The sequence below is a fragment of the Pantherophis guttatus genome, chromosome 2 (genome assembly GCF_059756535.1).
Source record: "Pantherophis guttatus breed Tessera chromosome 2, ASM5975653v1, whole genome shotgun sequence".
Lineage (NCBI taxonomy): Eukaryota > Metazoa > Chordata > Lepidosauria > Squamata > Colubridae > Pantherophis > Pantherophis guttatus.
In genome coordinates, this window is record NC_142064.1 from 34,267,647 (window position 1) to 34,286,967 (window position 19,321).

Below are 19,321 nucleotides of genomic sequence, written 5' to 3' on the forward strand. Positions count from 1 at the left end.
TGCAGAACATACTCATGATCATGGTCACAAGTGAAACTTTTGCTTTGGCACAACATAGTAAGACTATAAACCAACTGAGTTTAGGTCCATAAGAGGCTAAAATGAAATTGGCCAGTTTGTTTGGCTGCACCATGCAAAAATTGCTTAACGGTCACGCCCTCATTAAATTCAAAGACTTGACCGAATTATGAAGATGGGAATCGGAGGATATTCCTCTAAGGCAGAGCTTAAACCTCAAAGAGGAGCCTAGCTTGTCTTTGCCTACGTGGCAAGCGAGCACCTGAAAGCGAGCAAGTATCCCATGACCAGGACGCCCCCGGGGGGGGGGAGGAGGGGGCTCCACGGCGGAGATTTCCTCGTGACGAGGGGCGTGTCATCCTGGAAGCGAGGAGAGCGGAGAAGCTTCGCGTCGTTCCCTTGGCAACGACGGCGCCGCCGCGCGACTCTCCAGAAAAAGTCTGTTGGGCCGGCTGGTCCCCGCCCCTCTCGGCGATCATGTGACATGGCTCCGGCTGCTGTTTGCCGACAGCTTCCGGGAAGAGCCGGATCGCGAGCCAACTGCAGGAGGGCGGGCTAAACCTGGTTCAGGTGGGCGCTTCGAGCGGTAACGGTGCGGTTCGTGGGACGATGTTGACCAACAACGTCGGTTACAACGAGCAGGCCGGGGATGCTCAGCCTGAGGTGGGCCAAGAGGCGGCGCCCACTACAGCCTCTACCGCTCCTCCGGCGGCCTTCGGGCTCTTCAGTAGCGATGGCAAGAAGTAAGTAAAGGGCGGCCGCGGGGAGGGGGAGGGGGGCGGAGGGCGGGGGAGCCTTCGGACCGCTCAGAGACCGGGGAGGGCTGTTAGGTTTAGCTTCTCTGCAGGCGGCGACGGGAAGCGCAGGCGCCGCGTTCTCTGAAAAAGAGCAAGAAGCGGAATTGGCGCCGCTCGCTCTTCCCTCTGGGCCACTTTAGGGGGCTGATGAGCTTTCTGCAATACAGTCCTCTGGGCGCTTCCAGTTCCTCCAAAAGGAGGGTCTCTGCGACTCCCACTTAATAGGTCGCTAAGCAAGAAAGTGCTGGACGTTGTGCGACACTTGAATTTAGTAATAATAATTTGAATTATTTCCCCTCGTGTTTTGTACTTCGCTGACCCATCACTTCTACCTGTGATTTTATTTTATTTTTTACTTGTCTTGAATGTTCGAATAGGGGAGGGAAAGTTAACTAACACGGAAACATCCCTTTCAATAGATTACTGCTCGATCGTCCACAGGATCCTTAATGGGGTGGGCTGTCCAGGTGCCTCTTGATTTTTCTGCTCCATTGAAAGGACGCTTTAAAAATAAAAACAAAGTTCAGAGAAAGACTAAACCAGTGGCCTATCACGTCACTTTTCAACGACTTGATAGTTATAGAGTTAGTAAGATTTTCTTTTTTAAAAAATGCATGCGCTTGGAGAATTTGAAAGGTTTACAATCAGAAAAATGAAGTTAAATTTAGGTATCACACAGAGGATTATTTCCTAATTGTTGTTTTTTTTTCCCAGTTCACTGCTGTGAAAGGACTTGACAGCCTCTGGTTACTTTTTATTACAGTACCATTCCTTCCGTTTGGCATATGTTAATATCAATTATTTTTAGCATTTCGGTTTCGACAAGGGAGTATATAATGTGCTCTTGTTCCTGATTTATTTAAAGGAGTGAAATTCTTTTCTTACAAATAATCACATGAAGATTATTTCATTATATTCCATTATATAGTTCTCATCCTCTGTTCTAAAGACTGTAGTTTATTAAAATCTGAGCCCTGCGAATTCTACTCTTAACTTTTCACACTTACCAGTAAGTTTAATCATTTCCCAATAGTTTTCCAAGTAACCTGTGTTGATTACTTTATAGTTTTAATAATGCTTACGTGCATATATTTGGGTAATTTGTAATCTCAGTTTGTTGGATAATTTTTACTATAAAGGTTTTAGTTGTGACAGTAAATTTAACAATAATTTACTTTTAGTTCATAATCTGGTATATAATAGATTTTTTCATAATTAATGTAAAATATAGTACTTTAAGATGGGGTGGCTTTATAGCCTTTTTTACAAATGGGCTAGCAGCACTGGTGAAATTCAGCCAGTTCTATCTGGCTCGAGTGAACCGGTAGCGCTGGCAGCGGGAGGCTCCGCCCACTCGCTCGGACGTCATCAAATCCCATTTTTATTTATTTATTTATTTATTAATTTAATTTGTATACCGCCCTTCTCCCAGAAGGGACTCAGGGCGGTGAACAGCCAAAATTAAAAAACATACAAATGCAAAAGTTAAGATAATTAAAAGAATTAAATCATTGGCTACCCAAATTTAAAACCCCAAATCCATAAAATTTAAAATCCCAATTAAAAACCATTTAGGCTAGGCCGGCTTGATGAAATAAAAACGTCTTCAGGGCTTTACGGAAGGTCCGGAGGTCCGGGATCAATCGTATTCCAGGAGGCAGCTCATTCCACAGGGCGGGTGCCCCCACAGAGAAGGCTCGCCCCCTGGGGGCCGCCAGCCGACATTGCCTGACCGACGGCACCCCGAGGAGGCCCTCTCTGTGAGAGCGTATTGGCCGGTGGGAGGTTATCGGTAGCAGCAGGCGGTCTCGCAAATACCCTGGCCCTAAGCCATGGAGCGCTTTAAAGATGAGAACCAACACCTTAAAGCGCACCCGGAAGACCACCGGGAGCCAATGCAGCTCGCGCAGGAGAGGTGTTACATGGGAGCGCCACGTCGCTCCCATAATCACCCGCGCAGCCGCATTCTGCACCAGCTGGAGCCTCCGGGTGCTCCTCAGGGGGAGCCCCATGTAGAGAGCGTTACAGTAGTCCAGGCGTGACGTAACCAAGGCATGAGTGACTGTGCACAAGGAGTCCCGATCCAGAAAGGGGCGCAACTGGCGTATCAGGCGAACCTGATAAAAAGCCCCCCTGGCCACGGCCGTCATATGCTCTTCTAAAGACAGCCGTGTGTCCAGGAGGACGCCCAAGTTGCGAGCCCCCTCTGTGGGGGGTCAGTGACTCGCCCCCAATAGCCAGCGATGGCACCAGCTGGCTATACCGGGACGCCGGCATCCACAGCCACTCGGTCTTGGAAGGGTTGAGCCGAAGCCTGTTCCTCCCCATCCAGACCCGCACGGCCTCCAGACACTGGGACATTTTGACCCTCTCCGCATGCGCAGAAGGCGGCGCACATGTGTGCGCGTACTCAAATTTGTGAACCGGTAGCGAAAGTAAGTAAATTTCACCCCAGCTAGAAGTGACAGTTGAGTGTTAGGCCAAGACTCTTAAGACCAACTCAGTGGTTTCCAGTTTGATTCTATGCATGATTCTCAGGATTAAAAAAAATAAAAAGCCTTTTTATTATAGTAAGGTATTTATCAGTATGCACAGGTTAAATGTTGAGAATTATCAATTTTTAGGTCTAATATTTGTTTAATATGCTATTCTTTGCCCAAATTTATTCCATGCTAACGTTGAAATATTTTTGTACTAATCTATTATATCAGTTTATAGAAATAATTTTATTTGTTCACACACTGTGTCTCTCTGTATGTGTATTAAAATCTATAAATAATATATTCTGTACTTTTTTATCTTCTATATCCCTATTCTATCCAAAGCACAGGCACAATGTGGTATAGCTTAGAGGCATCAATGCTAGGTATTTATTTTCTATCGAATATGAAAAATACTACTTATATGATATATTGATTTTTTTTTTCCTCAGACAAAAGTTGGTTAGTTACTTTGGCAGAACTAGGAGGCATTGGATCAGACTCTTATCATCTGGTGTGCTTCTTAGTATTTTTTGTTTCTTTTATTTTAAATCACTTTAAATTGTAGCTGTGGGAGATTGGTTCGAAAATAACATAAAAACAATTTTAACCATTTCCTTCTTCATATCTTCATGAAGATCACTACTTCACAAGCAGCTGTTTTATCATTAGAAAAGCTCCCATGCAATAATAAACTACCATCTGATTTTACATTTAGTTTGACAGTTTAAATGTTTTTTTACTTTCTTTGATAAGATGATAATATGAGAAGAATTATGAGTAAATTGATGGCTCAGTGAATGAAGTAGAGTTGGAAGATTATCAGCTACAAGTGCCAAAATGACAGTTTTGATTGGCAAATCTCTCAGGAAGCATTTCCATGCAGAGTTAGAATTAATTCAACATATAATTTATATTGACAGTCTTATTTAAGTTGCTTTTAACTATCAAATAGAACTTTATAGCATTCTTTAAATTGTGCTATTAATATGCAGTTGTGTTTTCTTATTCCCTTCTTAATATCAAGCATAATTTATTATTACAATTTGGTATGTTCTAGAAAGAGCAGTCATATAGAAGCATCTGCTTCTGAAGTTTTTGAGTTTGTAGAGACAATATGAAAACTTATATCAGTGCATGCCAGTGACTTTTAATTATAATGAATTCAGAATAATGTGTATGATGTATTTTTTGCTAATTGAGACTATGCATTAGAAAATTGAAATTGAAATTATTACATAAATAAAATAATTTTGAATCACTGTAGATGCAATCTCATTTATTTGTCAGTAGTGCAAATTGATGAAGGATTATTGAGGATTATTATCAACAACTTTTGTGTAGCCAAAAGCTGAAGTAGAAAAATGAGCGTTCAGTTCTAATAAGAAAATGAGTTGGCTAATGCCAACTCTATAGTTCTCTAAGTGTCTTTAAGAGAAACCAGATTTTGCTAAAGGTTTCCTTTCCAAAGTTTTACATCTAAAGGTTACAATTATATAATCCCTTAATTTGGGAAAGAGTTGGAGCAACTGGATGAACATGAACGTTTACTGGCTAGATGCCCTTCCTGACGGCAAGTGGAGTTCACAGCAGATATTTTTTTTCTTTCTACCCTAGGAGAGAAACATCTGCTGCTTCCTAAGATTGAACTCGCAACCTTCTGAGTGGGAAGCAAACGCCTTTACCACTAGGCCACAATGCTGCTATAAATGTATACAAAATCTCCAAGGCTAGTTTCTGCTGAATTTCACAATTTAAGTGGAAAAATGGAGAAATTGGCAATGCACAAAAATTCAGTTTGCTTATAATTTTTCTGGTTTTTAAAATTATCTTTGGAAGATTTGTGTGGAATTCAGGGGTATCTATCATTTACGTAAATAATGGTCTTTCTGAATTTCTTTCCAGCTGAGTTAATACCTTCATATCCATTACTTTGTGGATAGGCTTATGAATTTTACTTGGCAACAATACAGGATGTTCTTCTAACTTCTCAGTCTAGTCTGTATCTCTAGAGTCCTCTGCTACTCTTCCATTGTGGTTTAATCCCTACAATACTCTTCTTCTAAGAGTAGATAAGAATAGTCAAGTGCTGCTGTCTACTAAGATGTTGGATAAATGTAGCCTTAGATTTGTGACTGACATCCATTCATTATTAATGAATAATTTTTCCTTGGAGAAATTAATTTTGTGGAAAATTTTCTACCTCACATGACTGAGTATTTAATTCCTACAATCTATTAGTTTTTAAAAAACTTCTAATACCTGGAGACTGCAATGCACGTCTAAAAGAGGAGTTTTATGTAGTAGTTAAGCTGCTGGCCTAAAAAGCAGGTGACTGAGTTCTAAGTCTCTCTTATAAAAGCTATAGTTGCATCATAAATATCATACACCAATAAATTCAGAGTAGCAACAAACGTAGTTAAAATAGTTTTTGACATTTTAGTAATTTAGAGCCCCCTCTTATACTAGAAAACAGAACATTGATTATGAATGAGATCAGTCTGGGATAAAAATATTCCACTTTCCAATTATCTGTTTTATTGAGATTAAGACATTCAATTTTGATCAGAGTTTAAAGTAAATCAAACAATTTACTTAGATTTATGTTAGATTTACTTCTAACAAATATTTTAATTGACAGAATCTACCCAGCCATATCAAGAACACAATTAGTTTTATTAATAAATAATAAAGCTTGTTCATTTGGCAGAATTATATGATAAGAGTGCTGCAGAACGATATGCTCAGAAGTAAAAGTTCAGATGTGTTGCTGTAATGGAAAGTTTTTTCAGTAGCTTTGGTGATTAAATCTGATAAAATGAGAGCCAGGTTAATTTAGTGCAACAGTGTCAAATATTTTGGATTTGGCGTGTCAAAATTTTTGAAAATACTTGACTGTTGGCATATCAGTCACACCTCCCCCCACAAAAGAGAAACAATTCTCAATCTCTCTCCCCCTGCCCCCCCAATCTAGGCCACCCTGAACAATGGCACTCAGTGGCAACACTGAGGAATGGCCTGAAGTTGAGCCTTGGGCCTCAGCTTTAGCCAAGCACCATTGCTACCACTCAAAAAGGGCACCTCATGCCATTTCTCAGTCTGTATGAGCCTTGGAAAAGGTGCGATTACCCCAGTGGCTTAGCACTCCCAAATTTACCACACACTGCTTACTTTCAAGCAATGCTTTCTTCTTATTAAGAGGCCCCTGTAGTCTATCTGAGGCTACTCCAGATCACACAAGATCTTCATTCTTCAAGCAGCTTATGGCCTCTGCAGCTTCTGAAAACTGCATGAAAGTATGCCCCCTTCTTGTGCAATTTTTGGAAGTTCTGGAGGCCACCCCCTTTCTCCCACAGCCCATTCTCTTGACTTTCTGAGGTCCTGGGAAAGCGCACTCCATTTTCATGCGGCCTCTCCAAATCTTGTGAGAAGGGGACATGTTTTCAAGAATAGTTGTCATGTCAATGAATATTATGTCTTCCAAAATATTGTGGCATTTCATAGGTTCACCATCACTGGTCTAGTGGTTAAAGCACCAGACTAGAACCTGGAAGGCCGTGAGTTCTAGTCATTCCTTACACATGAAAGCTGGGCCGACTCACATCACAGAGTTGTTATTGTGGAGAAAATATGAGGAAGGGTATTAGCTATGTTTGCCTTCTTGATAAAAGTGGGATAAAAACAAAATGTAATCTGGTTACCATGAGCTTTATGATTCTGATATTTTTAAAATAGCACAAAGCAATTCTTTGTCTAGTTTATTTGATTAGAAAATCTGTGGGAATATATGTGTGTAATTTTGATATTTAAAAAAAAGACAATTTTATTTTATATAGAAGTTTGTATATGCCACTGTAAATAAAAGAGTTTATCAGAGCTATTACTAATCCAGCAGATGGCCATCTTGATTAAGCTCTGTGAGCACATGCTTTTTTCATTCTTTTTTATTTCTTCATAATAAAATGATTTTCCTTATTTTTGTTTATGTTTATGTCTTTCCACAAGGCACTAGTGGCAATATATAATATTTTGATGGCAGTGTAAAAAATTCTTAAAAGTTTGATATTCTGAATGCAGCATAATAATGATGAAGCTCATTTCTCTCTATGAGGCATGTGTTTATAGGGCCTTTTTAAAAGCTGCAACCATTAACCAATCTGGGAAAGGTAGGACCTATGATGATTTCAAATTAGAGGAAAATTAATGTGGGAGAAGGTAATTTTACAGTGGGAACTACCAAGTGTGACAAGGAAGAATTGGAAATTATTGTAATACATTCAAGATTTGTGTTTATGTGGGCTGTTTTCAATAACTAGATAGTAGTCTTGACACTGTATTCTGCAGTAGCTGATTTTATGTACTGTTTTGAAGTGCAGCCCCTTATAGAGTGTATCATGCTTATCTGTTCAGTAGATTAAACTATTAATATAGTATTCAGTCAAATGTTAAAATTTGGAGACAGGGAAAAGATAAAAGACAAAGTTTCCTTTGAGTTGAACTGACTCATGGTGTCTTCATGGGCACCTCTGTGCTGGTTTTTTTATATGATACAGAAGTGATTTGTTATTGCCTTTTTCTGCTACATTTTTTGCTTTCTCAGTTTAAGATACCATGATGATGTTTTCTAATTATCTCCTGCTCACGTTTTAACCAGAACCAACCTTGTTCAGCTTCTTGAGCTTCTGCTTACTTAAATATACAAATGTTGCAGTTAGCGAAATTCAGCCTTATGTATCTTTAGAATAGATTCTTCCTAAGCACAGTATGTTTACAAATTTGTATGGCTATTTTTAGCTGAGAAATGTAGTTGGTATTGATCTTTCTTTGGTTTTACAAATGACTTTTTCATGGAAAATTCATTGGATATGTTGATTTTATATAATGTTCTTAATTTTTCTCTGTAGAAGAATATTGCAGATTAATGCAGAAACTATTTATATAAAGCATTTATATAATTCTGGAATGATTTAATGTTGAATCAGCATATTCCATTCAAAAGGCTTGGTAAGATTGGAAGTGAATGAGTGAATTTATTGCAGAGAACTCCAGATTTAATATTTAAATTTCATGCATATATTGCTTCATTGGCATGACTACAGTCTAGGCCCATCTGTTAGAGTGGCAGTGTGCCTGCTGCTATAGAGTTATGCCAGTTTCATTAAATACTTGAGCCAGGAAAGATGAATGGTTTGGATGAAGTATTCTATAAAATAAGTCCAAAATGAGTTTTGAGCTATTAAATCCACATAGTGTTATCTGATGCTCAGTCTGTGACATAATAATGAGTAGCATAAAACCAGCAAAAAATTCTTGGTTGTGATCTGACAGGTGGCATGAAAATAAAGTATGTGGCTTAGACAAGCTTGTAGTAGAATGAAATAGAATAAAGCCACTTAGTGGAAGAGTAATGAATCCATGGTAGTGTAAATATTGCTGTATTTCCCAGTTTCTATTACTTCTCTTTTAAAGACAAATGTCAGAGACAGTTAAGGTTGTCAAAAGTCTTGAATTCTACAAGTTATATATTTTTGGCTTGTAAGTACTTGTATACTTGTATTACCTCCATTGTTCTTTCAATATAACATTTACACAGATTTTATACACATATGGAGTTTATGTTGTATAAACTCAACCTACACCTAAAATTGATGTGTGTATTGCCCTGTATAAACACAGCCAATGTATGAAAGCTTGGACACAGAGTTAGCATAGGCTAATAGTTAGGATGTAGCAGACAAATTTAATTTGATCCCACCATTATTCATAATTGTTATAAAAGTGTAAGAGCATATGACATGCTGTGCTGGATTGTGCCAGGGCCCATCTTAGTCCAGAATAATATAATCTCTTTCCACAACTGATATTTTTCTCTAAAGTGCAAGTAACTGTGTCTCAAGAATAACAGTGCTAGATATGACTTGTCTTCCATGAATTAATCCATCTTCCATTTTAAGACACCCATTTGAGTTTTATGGTAGTGAATTGTACAAATTATGTGTTTGTGGGGGGAAATGCTTTTTTAGGGGGAGGGGAAAGATCTGACTGGATGGTGAGGAATGGAAGGATTTATATTCCTTGCATTTCTTTTATGAATGGAATGGGAATGGAAGGGTTTATATTCCTTGCATTTTTCTTTTAAATGTCTGTGGAGTTTCTCAGTCATCCAGGTCATAGTTGTCCCAAAGAAAAAACAAGGAAGTCCAGTTGCCTCCTTGAAAAAGGACCTTTGGGACAACCATGACCTGGATGACTGAGAATCTCCATAGACATTTCTTTTAGATTATACCAGGATTGGAATATGGAGATACCATTGTGCTTCAAAAATCAGGTGTTTTATCTCTCATACTCATTATTATACTCAGAAATGGATGAAAAATTGCCAAGTTCAGTGTAAAATTCCCTAAAGTGATATGATACAGCTACTATGCCATTCAGGGGAAGAATTACAGTATTATAATACCTTATTAGCAATCACTCAGCCAGTTAACAGATTGAGTTAATCATAAGTAACCAATGACAATAGTTTAAAAATGCAAGTTAATATACAAACCTACTTTGTTATTTTTCTTATGATCATCAGTGCTTGAAAGGAAGAAATAGGTCCAAAGTTTGTACAGATCTTTTTAACAACAGTTGAAAAAAACTCTTTCCAGTCTATTTAGAGATCACTTTGGAGGTGTGCTTGAAACTGTACTTCCATAATGTACTTTTGGAATTCAGACAAGATTCCAGATGGTAAAATTTCCCTGTTCTCCATATAAGCTGATCCATGTGGTAGTAGAGAATGTTCTTGCAGAAGAGAATTCATGAGTTGGGAGGAACTGCAGAGGTTATTTAGTCCAATTATTTGCTAAGGGTAGGAACTGGTACAACCTTTCTGAAAGATGACCATCAACAGTCTGTTTAAAACCTAGAAAAACCCAAGAAAATCAAGGATCTCCAGAATCTTCAACAATTCCTTATAGGGCTTGGATTCCAGATCCCTCACCATGTTCCTAAATGTCCTTTGAACTTGCACCAAATTTGCACCGTCCTGTTTGAACTGTGATACATAGAACTGGACGTAGTATTCCAAGTGGTTACTGACCAGAAGAGAATAGAGTGAGACAGTTGTTTCTTATGATCTGGACTCTATGCTTTTTTTGTTGCATGCCAAGGTAGTGTCAAACTGCTGGCCCATGTTTAATGTATAAGGAACTTGATTCAAAACAGGGTGGATTTGATTTAAATCGAGTTGATTTAAATCACAATTTAAATCATGATTTAAATCACTATGTCAGGTTTCGATGCTATCTCAAAATAAATGAATTTCCAAACTGCCGATCTTTAAGGAAATTTTCTCTTTATTCGAGCACAGCAATCTGATCCTGACTCTTTTCGCAGTCAGTACTGACCTTTGCCCCCCAATCCCTCCCTTTCCGATCCCCAATTCTCTGCTTCTCATTGGCTATCTTCCAAATCACTTTCCTGATTCCTTCTTTGTCAGATCACAGGAATGTCTCCCCCTCCCCATCTCCGAGGAGACAGATCTTCAAAGGGATTTAGCAGGCAAAAGTTCAGGCTTCTCCTCCCTTTATTTATATGTCAGTGCTGGGACACTGACACACTAGTAAAAAGGCTTGATTTAAATCAACTCGATTTAAATCATAATTTTTAAAGAGCAACTGTCATCTCTGCTACTCCTTTGACCCACTGTTGACTCACCGATAGTCCCAGTGTTGCAGAATATACAGCCTCATGCTACATAACTAAGCTCCATTTCATGCTGAATAAACTAAATTATTTATGTATCTTAAATAGAAAACTATCTTACGATAGATTTTTACCCCAAAAGTTTTTTATTAAAATAAATTCGATAAAAATCAAAAAAATCCGATTTAAATCAAAAAAATCTGATTTTTTTGATTTTTTAAAAAAAATCATTGATTTTTATCCACCCTGGTTCAAAATATCCACTTTTAATATTTGTCTTTTACAAGATACTAATTTATCTTTTGTATTTTCCCAATGATTGTGTTTGGGCTACTGTCAAATGTCTCATGGCAGCAGCTGTATTATTTATTTACTTTATTCAATTTTTTTGTGGCCACCCACTCCCACAAATTTTGAGTGATTTACAAATAATTGTAGTTGTAGTCCTACAAATTGTTATGCCTTTAGTTAATATGTGGTAAATAGATATTCAATAGATCCAACTTTTTCTATCACTTTTATTTATCTAAGGTGTAGACAACATTTTCATTCATCTGTGAATAAAATTGTAGACATACAAAATAAAAGATAAGTGTCAAGCACCAGGAAATCAGGAGATTCAGGCAGTTCAAATGAGTATAAAGATTTATTGCAAGCTTAAGCTCTCTATAAAAATCTGGCCTACTAATGGTCAAGAGAAATGAGCGGGAATAAGAAGGCATTCAAGGTAGGCTGGACTTAGATCTCCTGTGGGCACACAGAGACTCATGACTTATGATGCATTTGACCCCTACCTTGGGCTCAGACTGGTCAACTCCTACAATAAGACACTTAAAACCAGAAGTTTTATTTATTTATTTTATCAAATTTATATGGCTATCTATCTCACAGATATGATTCTGAGCAGTGTACAGTAAAAACAAAACAAACAGTAAAAACAAAATAAAAACATCTTAAAATAACCATAAGAAACAAGAAACATGCCTATAAACACAGGAGTATTTAAAAAACTCATGCATTATAAAGCCATCTTGTGGGCTTTCTGTTCCAAAGTGTTCCTCGGAGCTAATCTTGGGGGGGGGGTGATAATAATGCAAAACTCCTGGCTTCTGTCAGATATTGCTCCTTAGCAGATAGAATCCATAATATGCTCATCTTGCCTGCCATGATGGGATGGGTATATATACTTGGGAAGAAGTGGTCCCACAAATATCTTGACTGCAAGACATATAGGGCTTTAAAAATCAAAACCAGCACATTTCATTGGAAGCAAACGGGCAACTAAAGCAGCTTGTGGAGCAGAGGTGTAATATGAGCCATTCTAGGGTTACTCATTGCTGTCTGTGCTGCCTCATTTTACTCCAGCTGAAGCTTCTGAATACTCTTCAAAGAGAACCCCATGTAGAACAGATTTAGTTAGTGCAGATTTTTTCAAATGTAATGTAGCAAAAAAGAAAAAAGAACTTTTTCCAATAAGTAGTACCGTTCAGTTCTTTGAATTCTCTGCTAACTTTGGAATGCCCTTTATTTGGCATAGCTGAATTTCTCTTATTTCCCTTAAAATGGCATGTTCTTGACTTGGGTTAATCTATGCCTAGCTGTAACTGATAGTATTTTTCTGCAGCTTTGTTTTACATGATTTTTCCCAGAAAAATCCTGATTCAGTTTCCATAATTAATGCCCTATAATAATGTAAGTTGGGCAACAGTGAGACTTTACAGTGAGCCTGTATGGATTGGTTACTTTATTATACGACTTGTGTCACACCTTTCCTTCAAAAACTCAACACAGCTTACATAGGGAACTCTCTTTGTTTTGTCCCAAGCACAACAAGTTTGTGAAATAGTCTGAACTAAGAAGGAATGTCTGAGTCAAAACCATATAGTGCTTTTCCATAGGTAGGATAAGCTCTGGGTCACCTCATTCCTAGTACAACCTCTTAATCTTTGTGGGTGGCCTTGAGGACTGGATGGTGGGCAGAATAACAAAACAAGTATCACAAATCACAGCTGCCTGCAATTACTGCAGGTTCAAATCTCACCAAGGCTCAAGGTTGACTCAGCCTTCCATCCTTTCTAAGGTAGGTAAATTGAGGACCTAGTTGTGGGGGCAATAAGCTGACTTTGTATAAATATACAAAAGGATGAAGGCTATTGCTTAGCGCATTGTAAGCCGCCCTGAGTCTCCGGAGAAGGGCGGCATATAAATCAAATTTTAAAAAAAATAAATCCATCCCTTCTCTATGTGCATCTTGAAGTCACATTCATGCATGTAAGGGATGATGTTTCATTTTGATCAAACTGTTGTATTCTGGGGATATCTCCTCTTCATTGTCTTATGAATGAATTTTGTAAAAAAATTAAACTTCAGAAGTATATTTTGGAATTTATTTATATTTATATTACACAGATTGTACACATATATATCTTCCCTGGAAAATGTTAACTTTAATAAAGAAAAGAATATTTGGCAGTGCTGGCAAAGCTATTTGTACAAATTTAGCACCTTCTCTGGTAAGACTTTTACACCCTTCTTAGAAGAATCTGTCTGTATCAGACAAATATTTTATTAACTGATAGATTGCTCAAGTACTTCCAGTTTCAATTTTTAGCTCATATTTTTCTCCAGCCAGCTTCATTTTTTGAGTATAACTCTTGGCATGTTACATAAGATAAAGTGTACAGTGGCCTTCGCGGCTCAATTTTCTTTTAGTATAGATAATATGTATTTTAGATTGTTCTCTCATTGGAACAACATCAGCTGATTCAGAATTTAGCAGCCAAGACTTTGACTGGAACCAGGAAAGTAGATCATACTATTTACTGTTCATGTCTTCAATTTTTTTTTTTACCAAGTTCAGTTTTAGATTCTTTTCTGATTATCGTATCTAAACGTCTTAGGCCCCTTGATAATTTAAGAAATTTAATATGAATCTGCCTATAAAAGTAGCTCTGTTTCCTTGAAGGCCTTTCTTCAAATATCTCTGCTGCTTAATGTAGCAGATAAATTCTAGAATGACTCCCTTTTGGTGAGGTATTTAAAATTTAGGAAAACTGCCATAGATAGATATGTCACCGAAAGTACTTTATTTTTGTAGATTTTTGGTGGGCCTTGCTGCTTTTCACTGTGAGTGTTGTTTATTAATAGATCCACATTATTGGATTGTTAGATTATTGGATTTCATAAATAACGTGAAATCAAGTTTGCTAATGTGATTAATATATGATATAGCAGTACAGAATTACACCACAAGATGTCACTCAAATAGCTATAGTACGATAAGCAGAAAATTAAATTTGAGTCTTGTAATTATATAGCTTCTGAATAGGTTTTGCACATGCTCATATTGCAGCATATTTTGAAGCAAAATTCATTTAGAATGATAAAACTGGTTCATTTGCTGTAGGAAGCATTGCTATAACTAATAAAGATTTTACAGAAAAATATGTATTTATACTACATTAATAGAGCATCAAATATTATTGGATCTCAAGGCAGACTTTCACTGCAGTATTATAATGGATTTAACTGACATTCTTGATTAAGCATTTCTATCATTTTAGTTAACTCTGTATTTCATTGTATTATTAAAAGGCAATGTGCCTTTTTTACTCTTTGCTACTTAGTTCTTTTATAAATATATTGAATTGAGAGCTAAACTCTGGACTCTGTTTAGCCTGGAGAACATCTTTTTGAATCAGATTGCAGGTTAAATTGAGCATCTGGTTTAAAGAGGTTAAAGAAAACTTTTTGAAACAGCCTTTTTGCTCCCTGTATGTGTACATAGTAAACCTGAATTCTCCTATATTGAGGGCCATGATTTATTAGCTTTTCTTAATTATTGTGAAGTAATATAGACCTGGCCTTAGAATAAGCAAATGGTTAAAAGGAGAGCTTGGAAAAGATTGCTCAGTCCTGAGAAAAAGAAAATTCAAAATAGCCTTCCTGTGATTTTGTTTAATATAAGAAGGGGCGAAGAGAAGCTCTTACAGGCTTTAAGATTCTGTCATTGCACCCTACAATAATTCAGAGCATCCCTGCTATGCCTTTTTCTTGCCTCCATTGAAAGGCTGACAATCACATAGTTGATATCACAAGCAACTACCATTGAGAGATCCATCAAAAAGGGCTGATAACATCTCTTTACTTTACTTTTATTTGATTTGTATACCGCCCTACTCCCGAAGGACTCAGGGCGGTGAATAGTCAACAATAAAATACATACATACAAAATTTAAAAAGCAGAAATAAAATCGAATTAAATAGTTTGCCCCAGACAGATTAAAACCCCAATCAATTTAAAACAAATTTAAACTTTGAGTATTAAAGATATTAAAAATATTAAAATATTGAAATTGTTTAAAAAGAGGGAGAAAGTTAGGCCAGGCCCACCTGGTGAAATAAAAAGGTCTTTAGAGCGCGGCGGAAGGTGCGCAGATCCGGGATCCTCCGTATCTCCGGGGGGAGTCATTCCAGATAGTAGGTGCCCCCACAGAGAAGGCTGTCCCCCTGGGGTCCGCCAGTCGACATTGTTTGGCTGACGGCACCCGGAGGAGCCCCTCTCTATGAGAGCGTACTGGCTGGTGGGAGGCTATTGGTGGTAGTAGGCGGTCCCGCAAGTCTTTTATCTCACTAACTTCTCTTTGTTACAATTCCCAATGGCTTTTAAAATATGAGTCTTGTTTACAGAGTACCTTTAATTTCACGCCACCCGTAAAGTCTTTGACCTCATGTCTCTCTGTTTAATAATGTATATACTGAACATGTCAGTCAGATAAACCAGACCAGGAAATCATCTCCACAAGAAGGGTACTACTACTTTTTTGAGAGTGGTTATAACAACAGAATCTTTCAAGTGTGATTGTGCTACCTAGTACCTTCTCTCCCATTTTTTTAAAAATTTGATTATATGCTGCCCTTCTCCAGAGACTCAAGGCGGCTTACAATGCGTTAAGCAATAGCCTTCATACTTTTGTATATTTATACAAAGTCAGCTTATTGCCCCCACAAACTGGGTCCTCAATTTACCTACCTTAGAAAGGATGGAAGGCTGAGTCAACCTTGAGCCTGGCGAGATTCGAACCTGCAGTAATTGCAGGCATCTGGTCTTAATAACAGGGTGCCTTAGACCACTGTACTACCAAGGCTCTTTTATATTCCTGTGAATTAGGGAGGTGTCCTTTGTATATTTCTGTCTGTTGTGGACTTAAAATGTGTTTTATCTCTTATCATTTGGTAACAGGTCTCATATATCTCTTTCAAGATTATCTTCCTTATTTATACAGTAAGCAAAACTTTTGAAACTAATTTGATGCAGAGATAAAGGCAATCCTTTAGATAACAAGATGTCAATCATCTAGCAATGTAAAGAACAATTGAATTAGAACCTGAATCACATTTCTAAATGATGCATCAATATGTCATATTAATGATGTGAACTCCCAGATGTTTTGCCCCTCCCAAGTTGTATTTTTTGTTAATAATAGAAGTTTATCTGTATAAAGTATGTTACAATAGTCTGTCAAGATTTTGGTAAGTATAGGTAGAAAAACTAGGACATTGTTTCTAGCAGGGGTGGGTTTCAATACCCGTCGCTACTGGTTTGCTTGTGGGCGCTTGCGCGCAATGCTTCTCCGCATGTGGAGAAGGAGTTGGGCAGAACTTACCGCCGCCGCCACTACCGGGTCGCCCAATCCAGAGCGAACTGGTAGCAACCCACCACTGGTTTCTAGGTAAGCCTGTTGCAATGCTGAGCTGAAAAGTAATTTCAGCTATTGGACTTTATGCTTCTACTGTTAATGCTAGTCCAGGAAAGTGCCCAAACTATACAAATAAGTGAAATTTCTTCTAGCATCAATTATAAAACTTTATTCAGACTGAACGGTTCCCCATCCAAAGTGTTTCCATCTTTCTGGATTATGATTTACCTTTATTCATCCAAAAATACCACTTTATAATGCCTTGGTAAGGCCACACTTGGAATACTGCATCCAACTTTGGTCGCCACAATGTAAAAAAGATGTGGAGACTCTAGAAAGAGTGCGGAGAAGAGCAACAAAGATGATTATTAGGGGACTGGAGGCTAAAACATATAAAGAACAGTTGCTGGAATTGGTATGTCTAGTTTGATGAAAAGAAGGACTAGGGGAGACATGATAGCAGTGTTCCAATATCTGAGGGGCTGCCACAAAGAAGAGGAAGTCAAGCTATTTTCTGTTCCATTCTTCCTGTATTAAAAAAGATATGGGCAATATTATGTTTGCTTAAACATTCATTTTATTTGGTAATTTACATTGTATCTAAATGCTTTCTATACAATAGTAACTTTAATAATGTTAAACAATTATGCAGCTTGGATTAAGGAAATAAGGAAAAAATATCTTGCTAATTATTTAATTCTCTGTTCTGCTAATTGTACAGAATGGATTGGAATAGGATAATCAACTGAAGCAATTTCATTAAAAGTCTTAGTTGATCATGGCTATTCTTTTCATATATTCAGGTTGCATTTTAAACAGCACTGGTCCTAGCTTTTGAATTCTTTAGCTTTGTAGTTTACTACTTCATAGTACTGCCAGTACAGAGGTGAAATCCATCAGGTTCTGACAGGTTCTGGAGAACCGGTAGCAGAAATTTTGAGCAGTTCAGAGAACTGGTTGCAGAAATTTTGAGCAGTTTGAAGAACTGGCAAGTACCACCTCTGGCTGACCCCAGAGTGGGGTGGGAATGGAAATTTTGCAATATCCTTCCCCCAGGAGAGTGGAGGGAATGGGAATTTTGCGGTATCCTTCCCCTGCAGTGGGGTGGGAATGGAAATTTTGCAGTATCCTTCCCCTGCCACGCCCACCAAGCCACGCCCACAGAACCCCCAAGAAGCAATGGGTGGAAACTAATCAAGGAGAGAAACAATTTAGAACTAAGGAGAAATTTCCTGACAGAACAATTAATAAGTGGAACAACTTGCCTGCAGAAGTTGTGAATACCTCAATACTGGAAATTTTAAAGAAGATGTTGGATAACCATTTGTCTGGTGTAGGGTTTCCTGCCTGGGCAGGGGATTGGACTAGAAGACCTCCAAGGTCCCTTCCAACTCTGTTATTCTATTCTATTCTAACCGGTAGTAAAAAAAAAAAATGGATTTCACCACTGTGCCAATACCACCTCTTACTTAAAATTTCTCTAGAATGCAAAATACATTATAATCCTATTAATTTCATATTAAGATAATTTGTAACTTTTCTTGGGATGTATGCTACCAGTTTCTGACTTATTTTTGTTGAAAAACTGGAATAAGGTAACAAGAATGATTTTCATGTCTTGCTGTGTCATGCTGTTTGTTGAAGTTGGCTAGTAAGACGTTTTTCTGTGAGGAAATGATCGTTGATAGCGTATGCATTTCCTTAAAGTGAAGGGAGTTGGTATCCTGTTACTTCATAATCATTCTACAGTTTTGATCGTGATCAGTAGCTTTCACTGCAAGTATGCTTGTTTCTTTTTGCTAAATTTGAAGGCCTAGAACAAGTACTCTTTGTTAGATAAATTCAGTGGGGTTGCTTGCAGGATTACATTTATTCTTGAAAAGGCAGAGATGCTCAACGTTACTCTAAAATCAGAGCCTACTGAGGAAGAAAATAGGATTACTGGCATTTCTGTTGAATCATGTGAAGAAAATCTTTTTTTGTAAGTATCTCATTATCTTCATTTTTTCTTTGTTTTGATTATTCTTTCACTTCAGATTCTAACTTTGAATGCAGTATAGTAATATTCCTTGTGCAAAGAACAGTGGAGCATTCCTCAGATTTACTACTACTTCTGCTGGGCTCTAAAAAAATCTCATTCTTGCCAAGCATTTGGACATGAACGCTGCATTTATTGCTGCACCTTTGCAAACTCCCATCTTTTGTATATGCTCTGAGGAAATAATTACATGGGGTGGGAGGAAGATGAGAGAAACATCTGTTTTATCTTACAGCAGCACATTTATGGAGGAAATCTGTTGCACTGGTGACAGGTATGTGGCTTCGGCTCACAAAACAATTTAAGTTGTTTTTAAAAGGAAAAAAAAGAGAAAAATACTATCTCTTAGTGAGCTCAGTTTATTGCAGACTAGGCAGACAATTTGTGCTATGAAAAACGTTTTATACTGGAAGGTTGGGCATAATTTTCTCTTTCCCTGTTACAAACTGAAAGACCTCACAGGCAGGTATCTCCTTCCAAGGGATCCCTAGTAATTATTATAGGTCCGTGATGGCAAACCTATGGCATGCGTGCCACCTCTGGCACGCATGCCATAGATTTGCCATCACGGACCTATAATAATGCTCTGTGGGCATG

At 37.8% G+C, this 19,321-nt stretch overlaps 1 protein-coding gene across 2 annotated transcripts in view; it reads left to right on the forward strand.

The window, feature by feature from the left end:
* Nucleotides 1–375: 375 nt before the first annotated feature.
* Nucleotides 376–19,321, forward strand: part of AP3B1 (adaptor related protein complex 3 subunit beta 1) — a 147,323-nt gene continuing 128,377 nt past the window's right edge. Inside the window, exon 1 of one of the 2 annotated variants that reach the window (XM_034441071.3) lies at nucleotides 376–761. In XM_034441071.3, the coding sequence (XP_034296962.2) occupies nucleotides 628–761 (134 nt within the window). In that variant the 5' untranslated portion in view covers nucleotides 376–627. Of the gene's footprint in view, nucleotides 762–18,397; nucleotides 18,668–19,321 lie in introns of those variants that run through there. The other variant, XM_034441072.3, reaches the window with a different exon arrangement.